The 22,485-nt window shown below is 34.7% G+C and overlaps 1 protein-coding gene across 1 annotated transcript in view; it reads left to right on the top strand.

Annotated features, from left to right (window-relative positions):
* LOC147029162 (uncharacterized) overlaps nt 1–22,485 on the top strand; it is a 341,518-nt gene that overhangs the window by 267,667 nt on the left and 51,366 nt on the right. Inside the window, exons 16-18 of the mRNA XM_085880090.1 lie at nt 950–1,084; nt 1,192–1,326; nt 1,450–1,575. Coding sequence (XP_085736216.1) covers nt 950–1,084; nt 1,192–1,326; nt 1,450–1,575 — 396 coding nt within the window. The remainder of the gene's footprint in view (nt 1–949; nt 1,085–1,191; nt 1,327–1,449; nt 1,576–22,485) is intronic.

The raw sequence follows: 22,485 nt of genomic DNA, 5'->3' as shown, positions 1-22,485 counted from the left end.
ACAAATGCAAAAAAAAAAATTTCTCTAAATTTTTTTTTTTTGGGGGGTTGGAAATCACTAAAAAAATGTAGAAATTCAAAAAAAATCTTTTTTGGGGGGGGGTAAATTTTTTTGGGGGGGTGTTGGAAATCACTTAAAAGATGTAGAAATTCAAAAAAAAAAATTTCTACAACAATTTTTTTGGGGGGGGGGCCAAGTCCAAAATTTAATGGCATGATCCTTGGACCATACCTCACACCCCCCCCCACCAAGTTTCGTCGAAATCCGTCGAGGAGTTTTTCCGTAATACTGTTCACAAACAAACAAACAAACAGAAAGGGGTGGAAACAGTGACCTCCATCCATCTTCGAAGATGGCGGAGGTTAATTATGGGACGTGGGGGAGGAAGTGCCGAAAGCTAATCAGCAAATGTGGGTCAAATTTGGGACGGATGAAGATGTCTGTCCATAATGATCTCCCAAATCAGCTTTATCTCCCTCTCGATCGCGGTGATTGGCACAATCACTGATTCAAACGTCCTGTAAGGTGTAGCGTAAGCAAATGGCTGCAGGTTTTAATTGCTGTTTGATACACAACTGAAGCAATAACTCCCAGTGGGGGGAAAAAAATCTTTATAAAAGTGTTCATTTTCAAATTGGCAAGCATGGTCTAAATAAGATCCCATTCAAATTATTTCAATTGGCTGGTATTTTAACTAGTGAGAGCTAATTATATCTCAGTGAAATCATTGAATAGTTTTCCAAGATAAATATGACCTTATGCTATGAATCAACACTCTTCTCATGATTGTGCTTCAAGCAAATGATATCATCAGTGGCATATTTTTGTAAAGTACAAAGCTAAAGCTGGTTGTTCAAAACCATCGGAGTTGGACAATGGTGCGTTAAAGAGGAACACAAAGTTTATGAACAAGTACACTCACTTCGATCATTCCGAACTCCGTGCACAGCATGTCCACGAGGTACATATGGCTTGGGCTGCTCAAAAGAGTGTAAATGCTCGAAGAGGAACAGTACCTCGTGCAACACCAGGAATGGATTGTGCCAATGCAAGCCGGGATACGAAGGTCTCACCTGCAATAAAGGTACGCGAGGCATATTTACGAGACAAATCCTCAACATTTACTTGCACTCACGGTATGCATCTCCAGTTTGTGTGTGTGCGTGACATCAGGATCATGAGTGTTTGCAGAATGCCGGAAAGGATACTTTGGGCCTGGCTGCAAACAAAGGTGTGCGTGCACCTCTGACGTGCATTGCCATCACATTACTGGAACATGCCGAAAGACTTGCCCTGCCGGTTATCATGGACCTGACTGCACTCAAAGTATGAAAATCTAACAGAATAAGGATCTCACTGAAGGTTTTCGGGAAAGTTTTGCTCAACATTATCTTCAAAAAGATTAATCATCACTAGTTCCATGCTTCAACCTGGTGCTCTCATTCTTAGAATGTATGCGAGGATACTATGGAGAAGATTGTCAACGACAGTGCACTTGTGATGGAGCACAATGCCATGCTGTGAGTGGGGACTGCATTTGTCCTGCTGGCAAGATGGGAAACAACTGCAATGAAGGTGAACAGAGTTCAGCAGCAACAACAAAAAGTAAAATCGAACTTGGAAACTATTCGACAAAGTGGCTCCAGATAATCATTTTACTTTAATTTTTTTATTTGATTTTGCATGATCGAATGCTCGTGGTGGAGCTTCCACACACACACGCACACGCACGCACACACGGACATACAGATGAACATACAGTACATGACATAACACTGTGTTGTGAGACAAGACAAACATGGCCACTGGGCTTGGGAGAAGTGCCAGCACTTCCCAGGTACTCTGGGTACCGACGACGTCACAACAATGGAACCGCCTTTTTCATTGCACTCAGTGGGGCATTTCCTAAGGAGGAATTTCCTCCTCACCATGGCTACCAACCCACTGTTGTTTGTCATCTGTGTTCTTTCCTTTTAAATTCTGAACACCAAGCAAACAAACGGCACGTTTATAAATCTTTGGTACAACTCAGCCGGGGTTTGAACCCGAACATCCGAGACTCGAAGCGGATTTGCGAGTAACATGGCAACAAACATTTGATATCCACTGGCAATTCAATAAAAAAGGAAACGTTCAATAATACAGATTAACAAATATGAATATAAAAATAGCTCATCATAAACAAAAGCAAAACTTACACATTATGACAAATCAAAAGGAGACAATGAGGAGTAAAAGATAGTAGGATAAAACTAACGATGAAGATAATTAGCGAAGAAGACAAGAAGAAGCATATCCACTTTAAAGAGCAGGTTTTGGGTCGCTGATGACCGCGTGATTCGAAGGTTGTAATCACATTAATAGTAATTGTTGGGGCAATTATTTTCTTACATTTGAAACTCAAAATATGCTAAAATTAACTTTGAAGTCAAAACTTTTGTCAATGATCGAAAAACAGACCGGAATTTACCGAAGATGCTATGACGTCACGTTCTCCGATAACTTCGTGAACATTCGGAAACAGCGCATGAACAATGGCGAGATGCGAATCAGAGAGTGCTTTCAGCGGCGATGAAATTGAGTGTGTTCATTCCGATATTGCCGAGGACGAGTCGGAGGATGATGGGAATTTATACGATGGAGTTTCTGGCCCTGAGCCATATAAATTTGAGCCACTTGTAAGTGCCAGAAAACGGCCTATTTCGTGTACAAGTGGCAGGACTGACTGCCCGGCATTTCACACTGACAGACTCCACCAGACAGATTGGTTTGTAGATTTTCATTTTCTTGTTTGATGCATAAAATAATGTAAAGTTTGATTCGTCTGTGACTTGATATAATAAATATTTTACCCTCTAGTCACTCAAGAGTCAGAAATAGAATGAATCAATAATGGACCCAAATATATTATACACCGTAGCCTTAACGTTGAAGTCTTTCTGACAGCTGAGCTTGACCCCAGAGAAAGTGAACAGTTAGAACAAACCCCAACTTTCAAGAGACTGTTGTGGCATATAAATACAAAAACATGTTTTGCCTCATTTAGAAATATTCTACCAAATTTAGTAAAAAAAAGTGGAAAATTGATCAATTTTTTACAATTAAAATGAAATAGCCCAATTTGCTGATGCTGTTAAAAAAGTAATTTAATCAACAATAAGTTGATTTGTTGAGAAATTTTTTCATGCTTGTGTTTTTCAGAAAGTTTATTTATGTGTTTTTCCATGGACTCTTTAAGAATACATTTCAAGGTTTTTCTCACTTAAACTCAACAATTGATTCTGTGACAGAGCAGTATCTGGAGAACTTGTCAACCAACAACTCATATTCACAGAGTGGTGATCAGATGTGTTTATGCCTTCGTAATCCTCGGCTGTGAAATGGTCACCACAAATGACAAGTCTATCCAAAGGGTCCGCTTTACCCGTTTTCTTTGGGGGAAAATTCGCCCGTTTTGTTTTTTTACAAATCTTATCCACTGCCGGCGAATGTTTGATTCCTTCGGAAATCGGTGGGAGCGATTACTCGTTTTCCAGCCATTTTCGCAAAACATGACGACACACGTACGAGGCATGATGTACAAATATCCAAATAACTTTGTTCTACAATAATTCAAAATAAAAACGGATAATATGGACAGTTGCAAGCTCAAAAAAGCGAAATAACGGCCTTCTGAACTGGACACTTCTTCAATGAGCGAGTGAGCGTCCGCTTTGTTTTGGAGAACGTGACGTCAACATCCATATATGGGCACGCGGCTGTGTTTTTCAACAGCCTCGAGAAATAACAACTTCGGAGTTAAATTTCATCAATTTTCCCAATAGTTAGGCAACCACAATTGTTTGCATCGAACTATTTAATGCACATATAATCATATTGATAAATTTTCAGAACATGTTTGGTGACCTGCAACCTGCTCTTCAAATCTAAAGAAGAAACGAGTTTAAAATGTTCCTATAAACATGTTCTTGTAATACACATCCTATAAATCAGTTACTCCACAAACACAAATTTATAATGGTGGCAAAACATAACCTAAAATATGCACTGCGTCAAACAAACCATTGTCACCTTGTGATGAAACGGGTGAATCGCATTCGGTATCAATGATTGTCCGAACCGACAGTGGCAACGCACGTGGAACACAATGGCGGACGTTTGAAGGGTTGAAACTCAAATGGTTGTGGAGTGGCAGTGATTATCCTTGTATTATCCTTTGAACTCTCAATACAAAACGTTTGTCAGACAAAGTACAAATTGAAGGGAGATTTGTTTGAATTAATCTCTCTCGTTTCAATCTCAATTACCAATTTGTGCATATCGACCGAAAAGAAAGAACACATCTAATTAGAGGCTGATAGAAAATATCAAAAATACTCTTATCAACATGAAACTTTCAATTTCCTGAACTAGTACGATCTTTGGTTTGCTTTACCGGCCAACAAGTGATAATTCCTATTCAATTTCAGTTTGTTATTGATCACTGTGCTCAGACGCCTGTACCCATATACTTGTACCCAGAAACCTGTTCTCTACTATGATCTTGAGTGAACAAAGGGTCATGGTCTCCTGCCAGGAGGTGAAAATCAAAACCATTTCCTTTGTCTTGTTGACGTTGAGAAGTAAATGATGCCGAACTTACCAATCTACAAACTTCTGAAATTGATTCATTTATTCACACTCCTCGTTCATTACTATACTGTATCATCCACCGATTACTGTATCATCGATGTATTTGAGAAAGTACAGTCAGGACAACTACCACAGATTGAAGAAAACTTTGGTCTGAAGAAAACAGAATAGGGGAAACAGCGCAACCTTGCGGTGTGGCTAATCTCAAAAAAACGAGCATTGGTTTTAATTTACAGGCTCTTCGGCTCGTGGAGGAGTTGTGACAAATCATGCACACATGTAGACATCTCGAGACCACAGGTACCAAGTGTCAGGGAGTGGGCACAAAAAATATATATATATATATCCCCCCTCCCCCCCGGTCCCCTGTATCTGACCTTCACTAATAAGAGAAACAGTTTTCGCCTGTACACATGCCAAAGTGTAAGTCATCAACGGACTTCCACTGCAGGGATTCTCAGCCATGACACAAAATATGTTTGTCCCAATATCTCCCCACCTCCCCCCCTACACTCCCCCTCCACACCCCGACACCCCCTTTAGGTTGCTGCCGAAGGGAGCGGGTGTTTCTCGTGGTACATAATGATCAGATTGATAATAATAATGATAATTATAATGGTCCAGAATGATAATGATTGTGATAATGATAATCGTACATAATAATAATGGTACATAATGTTAATCATGATAATGGTACATAATGATAATGGAACATAATAATAATGAAGATAATCGTACATAATGATAATGGAGATTTTCCCAGCCAATTTTAATTTTTTTTTTCTCCTAAATTTGATAAACACGCACGCAGTTTTACTAATGCGCTCATACTAAGGATGTTTTTTCAATATTCGTGCATTAATTTTCATTTTCATGTATTCGTGAGGACGCACCTGAAATTCACAAATGCCTTTGATTCATTTTATTTGTTTTTTTCGGAATCCATGATTACATTCCTTTTATCTGGATATTGGATTTTTGCACTTTTAATCAATGGGTGCAATCAAATGAACATCACATGACACGCACATGATTGTGTTTGCTTCTTATTTTCTTTATTGATTGTGGGCAATTATTTTCATTGTTCAACGATTCAAATAAGAATGTGATGTCTAATTTTGCTAAGTTCTTATGAGCCCGTCCCCCGCACAGCAGAAGGTGTTTTGTCATCACGTGTGTATGTGTGTGTGTGTGTGTGTGTGTGTGTGTGTGTGTGTGTGTGTGTGTGTGTGTGTGTGTGTGTGTGTGTGTGTGTGTGTGTGTGTGTGTGTGTGTGTGTGTGTGTGTGTGTGTGTGTGTGTGTGTGTGTGTGTGTGTGTGTGTGTGCGCGCGCGCGTGTGTGCATGCTTGTCTGTCCGAGCCATTAATTTTTTACCATTTGAGATTTTATCATAAAATTTTCAACAAAGCTTTATTATGGGAATATGGAGAAGACAAATTTATAATTTTGTTAAAATGATTTTCATGACTATTATTATTATTATTATTATTATTATTATTATTATTATTATTATTATTATTATTATTCGACCCTTTTGGGGGCTTATTTATTTTTATTTTTTGCTCTGATGGTTAACATGCCCAAGGAGTTGCTGTAGCTGTGTGCAGTAAGCTGACTCCAATGATAATTGAGGTAACACCGGTCAACAAGCATATTATGAGACTAAAGATTCGTCACTCCTTGGGTGTCATTTCTCTGGCCTCTGTCGATGCTCCGACTGAGACGAGTGATCTCACCATGAAGGATGCATTCTATGCCACACTCTAGTCTGTGGTTGATCAGCGCCCCAGGTGAGATACTCTTCTAGTCTTGGGGGATTTCAATGCATCAACTGAAACAGATAGGGATGGTTATGAGATGTGTGTTGGTCCCCATGGGTCTGGAACTGTGAACCTGAATAGCACCAAGTTCCTTGACTTTGCAAGAAGTCCTTGACTTCTGGGCCAGTTACTTTGAGTGGTTGTACCAGGCTGATCCACCAGCTGTCGAGTTGGATGTCAGGGGTGTAACTATCCCTATTGCTGACCCTCCTATCAACTGTGATGCACCTTTGTTTGTGGAAACACAAACAAAGTTTGTGCGGTGAACCGGTTGAAATGGGGTAAAGCTCCAGGGATCTGTGGCATCCATGCTGAACTTCTCAAGGCTGGTGGAAATGCTGTACTCGTGTCGTTGCATGCAGTTCTGTGCTTTGCCTGGAACACAGGCATCATCCCAACTGACTGGAAGAGGGACCTTGTTGTCCCTCTCTGGAAAGGGAAGGGTGATCACCAGGTCTGCAACAACTTCCGAGGGGTGATGCTGCTCTCTGCTGGGCAAGGTCTTTGCTTGGATAATTCTTGATAGGGTTCGCCACCATCTGCTTGAGCACCAGCGTCCAGAGCAGTCAGGCTTTATACCAAAGAGGTCAATGATTGACTGTATCTTTGCTCTTCGTGTCCTCACCAAACACAGACGACAGTTTCGGCAGGGGCTGCTGACAGCCTATGTTGATCTCTGTAAAGCGTTTGATTCAGTGACTCGGGATGCTCTCTGGAGGATTCTTGGTCTTCGTGGGATGCCACCAAAACTGATCGATATGATGTCTGACCTCTACTCTGGTACTGAGAGTGCTGTGAGATGTGGTGATGGCATCTCTGTATTTCTAGTATTTCCTTGAGTTTGACAGGGGTGTGTGCTGGCCCCCACACATTTCAGCACTTGTATGGACTGGATTCTGGGGAGGATGGAGGACAAATCAAGCTGCGGTGCATCATTTGGGAATGTCAAGATCTTGGTGCTGCTCAAGATCAAGTTCAATGACATCTTGGATGCTGCTCTCTTGTCTGTACCTGTTTGTGGTGAGGTTGCTGAGGTCATGGAGAGATTCACTTTCCTTGACAGGGATATTCATGTCTCTGCTGGCTGTGAGCCAGAGGTCAATAGATGTCTGAGTCGGGCCTGTGGAGTCATGGATTCACTGAATCATGGGGTGTGGTGCTGCCGGTACCTGTGCGGGAGGACGAAAGTCCGAGTCTTCAGGGCCTTGGTGCTTCCAGTCTTGCTCTATGGATGTGGGACTTGAACTCTGACCAGGAATCTGAGATGGAGACTTCATCCCTTTTGTACCAGGTCTCTTCGGAGAATCCTTGGCTATTGCTGGTTGGACGTTATGTCCAACGAGCAGTTGCTGAGAGAGTCAAATGAGATTTGTTACCTGCATAGCCCGGGAGCGTCAGCTGCGGATGTATGGACACGTGGCTCGTTTTCCTGTCACTGATCCTGCTCACCAGATTCTCTCAGCGAGCGAGTCTCATGAGTGGAGGTGGCCAATGTGCCAACCATGTGCTTCATAGTTGCAGCAGGTTGATCAACATCTCAACGAGATGGGGATGGGCCAGGCATCTTTCTGAGGGATGGCCAGACAGAGGCCCCTGGAGTGCTGGTGGAAAGTGGAGGTAGCGACGCGCTGCTCCGCCGGATGCTCCCACACCTGACGTAACCTGACCTGACCTTGAAGATTGCACTCCATTGACGATCCCCATCAAACTTGGCAGAACGATAGCAATTTTCACATGAAGAATGAGCAAATTTTTCACAATCTCACTGTGCAAAGCTGGTAGATACCTACAGAAAAAGACTAATCGCATTAATTGTTGCAAAAGGTGCTTCCACCAAGTACTGACCTCAGGAGCTGAATAGTTTTCCAAGCAACTTCATTATTTATTTATTTATTCCAGTTTTTTCCAGTTGCATATTTTCCAGTCATGAAAATGAGTGTACGGCAGGGCTGTTGGACTTCAATGTGACTCTTGTACTTTTTTGGCCAAACTTGGATCGATATATCCGGGCTTCGTAAAAGGGAAGTATAATATCATGCAAGAACACGTGATTCAACTCATGCAATTCATGCAATAGAAATATATAAATGTCATTTTAATTCATCTATTTCTGCATTATTAGGTTGTTCTGTGATTAAATACCCCATCCTGTAGAAATCCTGGAAGAAATAATCCTGGAAAAAGAACATAATCAGAGGAAGTGAGCAGTCAGTCTGGATTTTGGAAGTTTCACAAGAAGAGGTTTGCTGGAATAATGCGTGCGAACTGGAAGGACGGAAGGATGAATTGGTGGACGAAACAAAATCTGAGGAGAGACCCAAGATAACAAACAGATCTCCAGCCTTTCTGTGAAGAAAAAGCATCAGGCCTTGTGCTTCTGATTATTATCAATGGAAGATATCAATGATCTTCAGAGTTTTGGATTCCACAATTGTCCTGAAGCAACAGGTGTGAAGTTAGTCCATGCGAGAAATCAGTTCGTTCCAATGAAATCGGGGCAAATATAGCAGATCAAGTCTAAAAAAGCAACCTTGCGCTTTCAGAAAACAGCTACCCACAATATTTTTGTTATTATTACTTCTGTGCTATTTCTTCATTATACGGAGCTGTGTGAATGAAGTAGGGGGTTCCATTTGACCCACAGAACATGTATGTCGAGGGGTCAGTCGGGTGTTGGTCTCGGCATGTTCTTATGAATCACAATCGTTTTAACGCTGCACAGTTTAACTTCTGAATTTGTCACAATTTTGTTTCTTCCTATTTCTTATTTTCTTTTGTATTAATGACCATGAACGCAGTACTTATAAGTGGATGGTCGTGCGGAAAAAGAGGGAATTGGGAAGTTTGGCATTTAAGGAACAACATATCTGAGACCTTTTGATTTGATGCAAACAGTGACTGAGCAAAGAATGGAAACACAAGTTGAGAAGGAAGCCAAATGGAGGAGGGGAGACCAAGACATCGAGTGTGCGTGTGGGGATGAAGGAAACAAAATTATGTCATACTTGTGGAAGTAATAAATAGATATTGTCTGATCTGTCTATCTTTATTTCTTTCTGTCAATCTGTCTATCGAAAATGCAAGTTGCACGTTTGTGTCTGAAAGGGGTAAACATCATAAACACAGCGTGTATAATGCTGGATGATACCTCATTTAAGAGTTCTTGCATCCGTACAGCGCATGCAGAGGTCTAAAAATATCGATATTCACACAATATCGAGTTATGTGAATTTTTATTTATTTTTTTTTTGTCCACCATGGTGGTGTATAGGTTCAGTTGTTGGTTTGCACACCTCCCAGAAGTAAAATATATATATATATATATATATATATATATATATATATATGTATATATATGTATATGTATATGTATATATATATATATATATATATATATATATGTATATGTATATGTATATATATGTATATGTACATATATATATATATATATATATATATATATATATATATATGTAGGGTGAATATACTGGTTCTGGCTCACTTTTCCCCATGTAAATGAATGGGGGATTTTCAGCGATTCATATTTTTTTTCCTTAAAAATAAACCCCCTTTTTATCCCACGGTATATTTATTTGTCTCCCCTTTTAACCTGGGGATACTTTTTTTTTCAAATAATCCATGTAATAAGATAAAGATTTGTTAAAGGTGATTCGAAAGAAATATCTAAAACGTCTAAGCCTCGGGACACTCTTTATCAAATAACCGATGCATATTGTTTAGCTCACTCATTGAACCTATAAAGATTTGTTCATTCTCAAATTCCTTCAATAGTTTAATTTTCTTTGCACAATAATCCCCATCTAAAATATTGAAAAACAAAATATTTGAATCTTTATATTTTTTAAGATACCCCTTTTGTGCCATTACGAAATGATAAACTTCTCTTAATGCTCTTGTTTGACCACCTCCTGAGCCACATATCATTTTGAGATTATAGTAAATTGTTTTTTCATTGTTCAATTGATAACCATCAAAGTTTTCAGTCCATTCAAGGATATTCATTTTTTTCTTTACATCCTCTAGCTTACTACTTTTTAAATTGATTCGCTTATTTGTTTTATTTACCTTTGTTTTAGTTATTTTTTCAATAAGACTTATTTGATATTTTTCACATTCATTATGTTTTCCATTTATATACCAAGACTGAGATTTTCTCCACTCTTTAGTTTGATTAATACTTGGTTTGACCATTTAAATATTGCAAAAAAACGCGGCGGTAGCCCTTAAAAAACCCTAACCCATCTTCTCATCGTTAAAACACAATCTATTCTATTCACCCTATCATACAATATCCATATGGAACACAATCTATTCCATTATCTAAAATAAATCTCTTATCATGAAAGGCTCCTAATGCCTTTTTATTTACTTCTTCACTATATATGTTATGTTTATAACTTCTTATTGTATTCATTTTCCTATATTCTTCTTTCTTATTCATCAAACAATTATAATAATTTCTAAAAGTTATTGATTTCTTTATTACATATTTCTTTATTCCCTTTAACTTCTTATCAATCTGATCACCATACTTATAAGCATATGCCTTTGCTCTCAATCCAATAAACTCACTCATTACTTTTCCACCCAACTCATCCTTAAACTTACCAATAACCTTTTCATTCTTTTTGGAAAATAACTCACTCTTCTTGCTGAAATTACTTGTATCATATACTCCAATATTTTTCTTCATATCTTTATAAACATCACCAGTTTTTATATCTAGGATAAAACTATCAGTGTCCATATACAACAATGAAACATTTTCACCATACTCTTTCTTTAAGTCATGATACAAATAATCAGACATCAATATCTTTGATAAATCAAGAACTGCTGTTCCAATATAAATTGGTTTATCCATTACAATACTTTCCTTTTTCATATGAATTGCAGAAAAGTTCTCTGAAAAAACCTCTTCTCTCTCAAAACTTGGTTTATTTATCAATCTCGAAGCTTCTTTCCAAGATGTTGCGAATCTAATGTTTTGCCTGTTTCTAACATTTTCCATAGTCTTTCCAAATACAGCATTATTCATTAATTTATAAAAGTCCCCTTCAAATTTTACTTTTGTATTTGCTCTCATATCTGTATTGAATTGAATATACTTTTTCACCCAAGGCCTTTGTTTAAATTTTAAAACTCTATGAATTTTAGCTACTCTCAATCCTTCTCTCAAAAACTGTTTTAAGCTTCTCTGATGCAAAACATATCCCTCTTTATCATAGAATGTTGTTAATAACTTTTCTGTTGATTTGCCTTCAATATTAAAACTTTTATGATAATCACTGAACCATTCTTTCTTTGGGGTTTCTTTCTCACATGCAAAAGGAAGGTCTTTATGCTTATTATGAAGATCACTCGGGTACCTCAAATCAACTTCAAAATAATAACCTTCTTCTTCGTCATTCAATTCCTCTTGAGAAGAAATAACAATATTCATCAAAGCCTTTTCAGAATCCTTTTCTTCCACCCACTCTAATTTACCATAAGGCAGAGATTGAGACATTGCCCATCCATACAAATTATTAGCATCAAAATACATCAAATAATTACTATCTTTTTCACTATCATAATTTGGAAGATATTTATTATTTGCTTTAGCATATCTTTTTGAACATACTTGTGATATTCCACCTCTCTTGGACTTCTCAATCATCAAAAGCATATCAACATCACTGATTAAATCTATATCTTGTTTTGTCATTTTCAACATTCCACTCCAAGCTAAACCAGGAGCTGTGAAATAGTGGGCAGGATCTAATCCATAACAATTTTTATTATGACAGAGTGATCTAAAAGCTTCAAACACATCAGCTAACAATAAAACATCTGTTTTTAGATATAAATCATGATATTCTCCAAGGTTCTTTATCTTAAATATTTTCCATATTTCTTGTGCGTGTTTATATTCCTTATCACTTATCTCTTCTTCATAAAGGTTATTATAGAAACTTTCTTTTGATGGAAGTTGTGTTTCTTTAAATCTCATAAATGAATCCATATAATCATAAGGATAAATTCCCTTACTTGTAAGAATTTTCTCTTTACTTTGAATTTCATTCCTTGTTTGAATTTCCTCTCTCGTAAGAATTCCTTCTTTAATCAGAATTTCATCTTTAATCTGAATTTCCTCTTTAGTTAGAATTTCATTCATTGTTCGAATTTTCTTTATAATTAGAATTTCATCTTCAGTTAGAATTTCTTCATTAATTTCCTCATTAATTTGAATTTCCTCTTTACTTTGAATTCTCTCTTTAATCTGAATTTCCTCTTTAGTGAGAATTTCCTCTTTTGGAAAGAATGAATTAAGATTTGGAAAAGAGTCCGTGGAGCTTAGATTTGATGCGAGGTAGGCTAGTGGTGTTCCCATAAACTTGTAAGAATCTAGAAACCTAATACGAGTTAAAGGTTTTGTGAATATCATTTTTGTAAATGAAATATACTTTTGACTTGTGTTTGTTATGGCAGAAATATTCCCAGGTGTTTTTGAAAGTTCATTTATAAATAGATGTGTATCATAGTTGGCGCTGTTGTGAAGAAAGACTGGAATAAAAGAAGGTAATTTATAATTAAGATTACAACAGGAATGAGCGGGACCTCTATATTTACCAGTAAGATGACAATGATCCCTAACTTTAGACTCCTTAATTTCCCCCTCACAAATATGACAGATATTGTTCTTTCTAAATTCTAATTTTTCTTCTTTAGTTAATTTCATCGGTTCATTTGTTTCTTTCATTAATTTAGTGAGTCTTATACAATCCTTTTCTAATCGTTTTACAAACTCTTGTGAAGCTTTTTTCCCACTATAATGTTCAAGTTTGTTATACTTTTCTCCAACAGATGATTTGATATAATAACAGAAACCACAAGGAATATGTTTTTGATATGTATTTGTATATGATTCTTTTGGATTAGGAGAAGCAGTATTTATCTTTTTAAGTTTACATTCAAAATCAGCGTATATCACAAATGGGTGCATGATAGATTTATTATAATCTTCAAAAGAAATCTTTTCACCAGGTTTAGGCATTGTAATTACAGCTGATTTATGATCACTACAATATTTTGAATGTTGTTCTAATCGTTCTTTTGTATGAAATGAATTAAGACATCACTTACAAGGATATATTTTGTTTGCTGTTCTGAATACCTGAGAAGAGATTAATCTTGATAAATTATTGATGTATGTGTGATGTGAATTATTTCCAACACTAAAATATAAAAGATCAATGTGTGTTTCTTCATTTTTATCGTTGTTTGAAATTTTTAATATTTGAACTTTGTTTGTATCCGTTAATCCATATACATTAATAGAAACATTATTCTTTTTCTCAAATTTAGGAATATCTGTTAGTGGCATTGGGAATTTAAAATCTTTAATGTCCAAGGTATTCTCATATTTCATATATTGTTTTACTCTTTCTGAATTACATTTTGGTGGATGAAAGTGAGCAAGAACAGACCAGAGAAAACATATACTATCATTGTTCTTAATATTAACAACTGCCTTCTTTAGTTTTATTTCTTTTGGTAATTCAATATAAGAAGAAGCTTTAAGAGGGTTTGATTTTAGAATATGTATATCTAAAAAGATGGTTTTTTAAATATTGAATCCACTTCCTACCACTGTATTATCAACATCCTCCTCTTGTTTTGATAGTTCTTCAAACATCCTCCTCTTGTTTTGATAGTTCTTCATAAACCCCACTATTCAAAAAATCTTGAAATGATGTTATAAAATGAAGATCTGTTCTCATATAAGGAGTTTGTTCTTCATCTTGTCTTTTCATATTCATTTTCACTCCCATATAAAACTTTAAAGTTTTCATTTCTTTTAATGTCTTTTTAATAACTTTTTCAACATCAGGTTTCACGATTTCAATTGATTCAGCTATTGATGATGGGCCGGGTTCTCCAAATTGAAAAATCCTTGTTTTTATATGCCCTTGAAATGCCCCATCAGTGTTTTCAATATAATAGTCTCCCTTTACTTTAAACTCATTTTCTTGTGTTTTTGTGATTGAAGATGTCTATTATAACTACTCTTCAAAACATCCTTTGAGCAGATATCACAATGTTTTCTTTCCAACTCAAGAGGAGATATTTTATGAAATAGATTAAATGTGTGTTTGTTGGTTCGGAGGTGTTTTCTATAATGTTTATATTTGTGATTACAAACATCGCAGTACATTGTATTCACCATATTTATATAATAAATCTTTGCTTCAACTAAAATTTTCTTGATGAAAATTTCGTTTATTTTACAGGTGAATCTGTGCTTAAAACCATTTTATCCTCCAACTTTTTCACTTAATAAATACAATGTTTCAAGACACAAAAGACAAGTTTCAATCAATCTCTTCATTTGTTAAAGATATTGAGAAATATGTCAAGGATGTAAAATTGAACAAAGATAAATATAACAACTATTGGATAAAAACAATTATGGTAAATAATATGAGTTCTTCAATTTCCTTCAGTGGAAGGGCTTTTAGTATACATGGTAGAACATCAATTAAAGTATCTCTAACAAAAGTTTCTCCTCTCCTTCTGGTAATATATTCAAAACTAGAAAAAGCAATGAAACAAGAAAAAGTATCAAAAAACAAAAACCTTATGGATGAAGCTTTAGAAAGAAAAGATAAGACCATCTGTAATATGCAAGGAGAAATTTGTATTTTTTTCAACAACCCTAAAGATGTAAATCCTGATGAAATAAAGGATGTTAATATATCAGGTGAAATGACATTTCGTTCAATAGTAGTTAACGATCATTTTAAAATTACCTTTAATAGAAAAAATATTGTCGTTGAATCTGGTAATGAAAAAAAGTATATTGATATCGAAGGTAATATTATTAAATATGAGTCAATATACAACTGAAAGTACAGATTAATTTCAGTTTAAGTAAAGTTTTACTTTATAAATATGCTCGATTTCCTGATTCTCCATATGACAAATTTGAGAATTGTCCTGCGTGTGAAAGACAGGGATTAAACACAGAGTCAAAAGCCTATAAACAATGTATATTCTGTGATTATCTTCTCATTAATGATAATAAAAAATATAAAAAGGAAAATAATTCTTTTAGATTCACACCAAAATTGAATTACTTTACAAGATTGATTAGAGAAATGAATGTAAAGTATGAGGGTGATAACACACCTTTCCTTACAAGGGAAGAAACTGAACATATTCGAGAAATGTTCAAAGGATTGTTGTTATATATTATTCATGGATGTAATTTTCAGGGAAATATCAACACAAGTTATTGTATAAATAAAATAATGGATTATCTTGAAATTAAACCTGAACTTCGGATAAAATATAGAGTTTCTAAAAAAGCCAATAATAAATTAAATAACCTGTTTTCCAAATATATAAATGAATGATTTTTTACCCATTTGGGAAAATAAGATAAAATTTAACAACCATAAAAATCTCCCAAATTCATTAAGATGTCTCATAGTTGGTTCAAGTGGATGTGGAAAAACCTGCTTACTTTTAAAGATGCTCCTCACTCCCAACTTTTTAGATTATGATAATTTAATAATTTTCACAAAGTCGAGTTTTCAACCAGAGTATCAACTACTCTCACAAGGTTTTAATGCTGGTCTTCAAAAAGAAGATATAATCGGTTTATTTAAACGTCAAAAAAACCTAAATGATTACTCCACAAGATTACTACACAAAACCAGCTACGACACAAGAGGGAGACATTCTTCTTGTAATTGTATTTATCTTAGTCAATCGTACTTTCAACTTCCTCGTCGTTCCATCAGAAACAATGCTAATACTTTTATTTTATTCAAGTTAAATTCAATAGATATCAATAATTTTTGGAGAGATAATTGTTCTACATCATGTAGTAAAAAGAAATTTGAGGATTACATGAAGCACACGATTGAAAAATATAAATATATTGTTGTGAAACAAGATGAGATATTAAGGGATATATTTTTTGTTTTATAAACAATTACATATATAAATGACAACAATTATTGTAAATCTTGTGGGTAAATCTGCTTCTGGAAAAAACTTTCATAAATCAAGGTTCTTGTGTAGTACAAATGAGAATATTGTAAATTTACTTGAAAAACACCCCGTGATACGCATTGTATCAACAACAACTAGAGCAATAAGACCTGGAGAAGTAAAAGGTGAAGATTATCACTATATTTCAGTGGAGGAACATATGCGATTGAGGAATGAAGGTCAAATATTTGAGGAGGTTTCTCTTGGTACAACAAAATATTCACATTGCAAGAGTGAGTTAAGGAAACTAAAATCTGGTGGTCTTGGGATATTAGAAACTAATCCAGAAGGAACGAGACTAATTATTAAACATCTGAGCGGAGTGAAGATTTTATCATTCGGTTTTGATGTTGATGAAGAAACTCAACGCAAACGTATGAAAAGCAGAGATGCAAGTATGAGTGAAGAAGAAATTACAACTCGCATTAATGTTAATAAAGAATTTGATGAAATATTTAAAGAAAAGGATTTATTTGAACACATCTACTTGAATGATGAAGAAAAGGAAAATTTCCCTGTTGATCTTTACAATTCATTAAATGATATTTTACAATAAATAAATGGATGCAAAAGAAAGAGCAAGAAGATTTAAGGAACATCAAGAGTTGGTTTCAAAAGTTGTAAAACAGCAGGAAGACATAAAGAAGAAACGCAGACAGAAACTAATGGGCGAAGAAGCATTTGAAAGAAAACAAGAGAAATTTTTTAAACCACTTTTAAAAACTTCCCAAGAAAAAATGAAAGATGTTTCCACAGTTCTCACAGTAGAATATACTCCTAAAAAACTTCAAATGTGAAAAGATTTTGATCAAATGACGGAGGAAGAATTAGAGCATTTAGGAGAATTAAAGGTATATGATGATGAAGGTTTATTTCAACAACTGGAAGAGATTAATCAACCCCCTGATTATATTGTGAATGCTCTTCAAAACAATGAATATTCAGCGGATTCAAAAACCAAAGCAGGACTCATTCCAACAGAACAACCAGCAATATTTCATCTTGTTCAAGAAAAGGTATTGATATTTAATGATGAATTAAGGTTCTTGGGTTCTGCTCAACCCCCTGTTAAACTAACTCCGAGATTAATGTTTCTTCTCACAAAAGATGGAAGACAAGGTTCAACTGTGAGGGATGAATCAAAGTATATTGATAAACCATTGGATATGAAAAATAATGATGATAGAGTATATATTGATCTGCTGAACACTCTAAATTATAGGGTTAGTATTTCTAGTAAAAGTAGGAAGAATGAGAAGGAGAAACACATTATTTAGGCTTTAAGTATCCTTGGTTCAGGTATTAGTTTTCTTCCAAATGACCCATTCCAATTAGTTAATAGACTGTTATTGTTGTTAGGTAGTAAGAAGGCTGGAAATAACAATTGTTTTAATGAAGCATCAGCCATTTTAGACCAGTTGATGAACATGAAAATAATTGATAAAAATCAATATAAAGACATTTTATCTCATATTAAATAAGATGAGAAGCACAATCCTTAGTTTCAATTTCACAACAAGCGACCACACATCTTCATTCCCATACCCACTACAACTTGACCCAACAAAAGAATATGAGGCATCTTTATTGTCCATGGAAACTTATAATACCTTATTTAATATGACTGATAAAAATGACAAGTTTAGTTATAATCCTGGAAGTGGATACAAAACGATAACAGTCTCACCCGGAGCATATGAGATTTCTCAAATATCTTCCGAAATTGCTCGTCTTATGAAAGAACAGGGTGATGAACCAAAAAATATTGTTATAGACATTCAAAAACATACTTCAAAATCAACGATTAAAGTTAAAAATAACTACAAGGTTGATTTCACAATTGATAATTCATTTAGAGAGTTATTGGGTTTCTCCTCAAAAAAGATTGAAACGAATGGGACGTTTTACAGTGATAATGTCATTCAAATATCCTCAGGAATAAATTCGGTGTTAATTCACTGTGATTTGATTGATGGTGCTTATAATGATAGAAAAAAAAACAAATGCAATATTTTCATTCAGCGCATACTCAACCCCAATTGGTTATAAATTCAATATGGAACCCAAAAATTTGGTTTATCTCCCTGTGTCAGGAAACACCATACACAGAGTAAATTTTAGGATAACCGACCAAGATAATCGTGTGATTTCTTTTAATGGAGAAGTTATATCCATCAGAATTCACCTCCGTGAAGTTTTCCAATAAACAAATACGATGGTTATTGTGAGGAAACACGAGTTGGGAAAATATAAAATAATTACAGGGGATGGGATGTTCCTTTCCCCATACTACAAGGGTGAAGGTATGTATCTTGGTAGAGGATACTATAAACCTAAGAGACAAAGGGGTGTTGGACATCAATTTAGAGGAGATGGGATAATTGATACTCTCATGGGTATTGGTTCAACTATTCTAAAACATAAAGATCTAATTGGTTCAACTGCTTCTGCTGTGGGAAATGTAGCAGGTGCTGTAAAGAGCATAAAAGATGCTCAGAAGGAATCTCATAAATTACAAGCAATAAAAGAAATTAAGAAAGGCAAAACTCAGTTGTCCCCCCAAGAACGACAGAAAATAATTCAAATACTTGGATCAGGGTTTCAAAAGTTTTAACATCTTTTTTTCCTAAATAAATACAAGTATGGAAGCAATTGATAGTATCTATGATTTGGATGATATGACTATTATCTCAAACTCCTCTAAAAAAGAAGATTACTTCAAGGTAAATATAATAACTGGAACAGACTGGAATACGAATGGTACAAAAAGTTTTGAAATAAATAATCAACAAACCTATTTGAATCTCTCCGAAAGTTTCTTGTTGTGTAAATTTAAATTCACTAAAGCTGGGAATAACACAAATGCTACACTTGTAAATGATTTCTTCTGGAAAATGTTTGATAGTGTGCGTTTGTATATTGGAACACAAGAAGTTGAAGCTGTTGATTATGTCTCTGCTGTATCTGAAATGATGAAATTTACACTCTATACATTCAGTGATAGAATGGGAAAGGGGTCTGTTGAAGGTTTTATTCCTGATATGTCAACGGGAACAAACACAGATCCTGGATATACTCAAAGGAAAGGAATGTATAATGATGATACAAAAGCAGAAAATAGTTTTACTGTGGCAGTTCCTCTTAAAGGTATATTTGGATTTTGTGATCATGATAAAGTTCTGTATGGTCTTAAAATTAGATTTCAACTACAAAGGAATGATAATGAAAATCGATTGCTTTTTGGTGTTGGTAGTGCTTTTGGTGATCAGAATAAATTTGTAATTGAGGAGATGAGTTGGTATATCAGTGAATATACTCCTAATCTTAAAACAGAAGAGATGTTGGATCGAAGACTTAACTCAAAGAAACCACTCAGTGTATCATACCTCAAAAGAAGATGTCAACACGTTAAACTCAACCAAACTACTTAACATGGAATTTGGGTGTTCTGGAAGGAAAGCCACGATATCTGTGGATCATTTTTAAAAAGCCAGATGGTGATACTGCGACTGATAAGAATAATGCATTGAGTGATAATGCGAAGGTGAAACAACTTCGCGTTTCTCTAGATGGAACATTTTATCCACGAGATAGATTGGAAATTAATTGGGAAAAAAATGATTTTGCTGAAGCATCCAAGTCTTTCCAAAAGGTGTGTGAAAGTAATGGAAATAAAGAACCTATTTTGGATATGACAGCATTTAAAAGTTTGTATACAATCTATGCGTTTGACCTGAGCGCTCAAAAGGAAACTATAAAGTCTAATCGAGTGGATACTTCCCTATACAGTGAAAGAGGAGAGAGTGAAGAAGTTGATACATATTGTTTGCTTTTGGAAGAAACAGAATTGCAGATTAATACAGATAATGGTGTGATGATTAGTCTCACATAATTTTTTGTTCAATAAATGAGTGGCAAAGTACCAACTGGGGTATATGTTAATCAAATCAATCTTCATAAACTATCATCTTGTGTTCAAAATCAAAAGCCTTGTACGATTAACGTTAATAAAATTCAGAGAAAAGGAGCAGTAAGAATTGATGTTTTGCTCACAGGAGAACAGGTTAAAATCTTGAATGACACTGGCTCACTTAAAATTAAAATGACAAAACCAATGTTGAAAAAATATTCAATAAGAGAGACGAGTGGAGGATTTCTCCCATTTCTAATTCCTTTATTTGCTGGTTTAAGTGCGGTTGGAGCATTGACGGGTGGCATTTCAACAGAGGTGAAAACTGCCAACGAAAGGAAGGCTCAACTCCAGGCTCAAAAAGAATTGGAAAGACATAACAAAGAGTTGGAGAAACAAATTAGTGGAAGTGGTGTAATTGTAGATTTTGCTGAAAAACTTGAAGGTCTGCCTGATAAAGCGAGATTGTTAGTTGGAGATATGCTTTCTTCTATAGAACAAGCAGGTGTAAAATTAACGAAAAGAGGTAATGGATTATATCTTTCTAATAAATAAATGAGCATTGATGAGTGGTTTAAAGAATTTGGAAAGAATACAACATCAAATTTACAACTTGTCAAATATTGTAAGAAATTAAAAATTCATAATGTGGTTATTTGTATGAGAGATGAATTAACAAATGTGCCGAAACATACAAAGAATATTATTATGAACTTAGAAGATAATAATGGGAACGGTTCTCATTGGGTTTGAATTTTTGATCGTCAAGACAAATATTATTTTGATAGTTTTGGTCTTCCACCACCTGTTGAAGTCATAAAATTCTTACAGAATGGTGTTTATCAAACATTTCAAGTCCAAGAATTAAATTTTAAGTGTTGTGGTCAATTATGTCTATATGTGTTATTTCAACTCAACAAAAATAAAAAATTTTATGATATTATTTTTAATCTAATATAAATGACTTATGTTGGTAAAGATGGTTCTATCTTTGGTGCATCTCAAGAACTGGATATTGATTTATCAAATTATTACACAAAGGCACAGGCTGAACCCTAACCCTAACCCTAACCCTAACAAATATAAACATGAAAAATGCTTATAAATTAAAAAATTATCCAAGCCCGACTGACGCAAATGACTTGGTGAAATTAAGCGATTTATCACAATATATATATATATATATATATATATATATATATATATATATATATATATATATATATATATATATATATATATATATATATATCTTTAAATAAAACCGCCGTGTATTCCAAAGATATAGAAGTGTTGATATTATCTCCAGGTCATACAGAATTCACAGTTCGAATTAAAATAAATTTTTATAAAGAAGGGCGTATCATTTGTATGAGAATAGAACAATGGGGGTATGATATGAATGATTTAGGGTATAATTGGTCATTTAAAATTAACCTCAAAGACTTGGAACAATTAAATCAGTCTCGTAAGGAAGAATATTATCCACTTGGTATCGAGAATGAGTTTTGTGGGGCCACGATTAGTAAACAACAAATAAAAGAATTTAATAAGGGTAAATATAATCATGGTTTTGCCCTTGTTTATATCATGAAAACAGAAAAAACAGGATTATATATAATAAGTAAGGAAATACAAAATGATTTAACCATGGGAAGATGGGGAGGTGTTTCGTGCCATAATATTATTCAAACATATATTTCTAATACATAAATGACAGCAAGAAGGCTTCAAGAAAATTATCATTTCTGTGTCCAAGCATACCTTCAAGAAAAGGGTATTCGGTATTTTAATAAATATGTTCTACAACATAAGAATGAGGTATTTTCAACAAAAGATTGGCATTATGCTGATGTTGATAAACCGACAACTTTAGATTTAATTAGAATGTTAAATAATGAAAAAATTATAAAGTTAAGAAAAGGTAAGGCTCTTTTAGAAATTCAAAAGAAATTTTATTGGGTTCCTGTTTTAAAAAAAAATTATTTTGGATACAGGAATAACAAGAAATCCTGATGAATATATGTATGATATTCTATGGGGTGTTCGCGATTCAAGGA

Source organism: Eptatretus burgeri, chromosome 4 (genome assembly GCF_056783735.1).
Source record: "Eptatretus burgeri isolate ZD-2024b chromosome 4, Ebu_testis_v1, whole genome shotgun sequence".
Lineage (NCBI taxonomy): Eukaryota > Metazoa > Chordata > Myxini > Myxiniformes > Myxinidae > Eptatretus > Eptatretus burgeri.
This window is presented reverse-complemented; position numbering and strand designations above follow the sequence as displayed.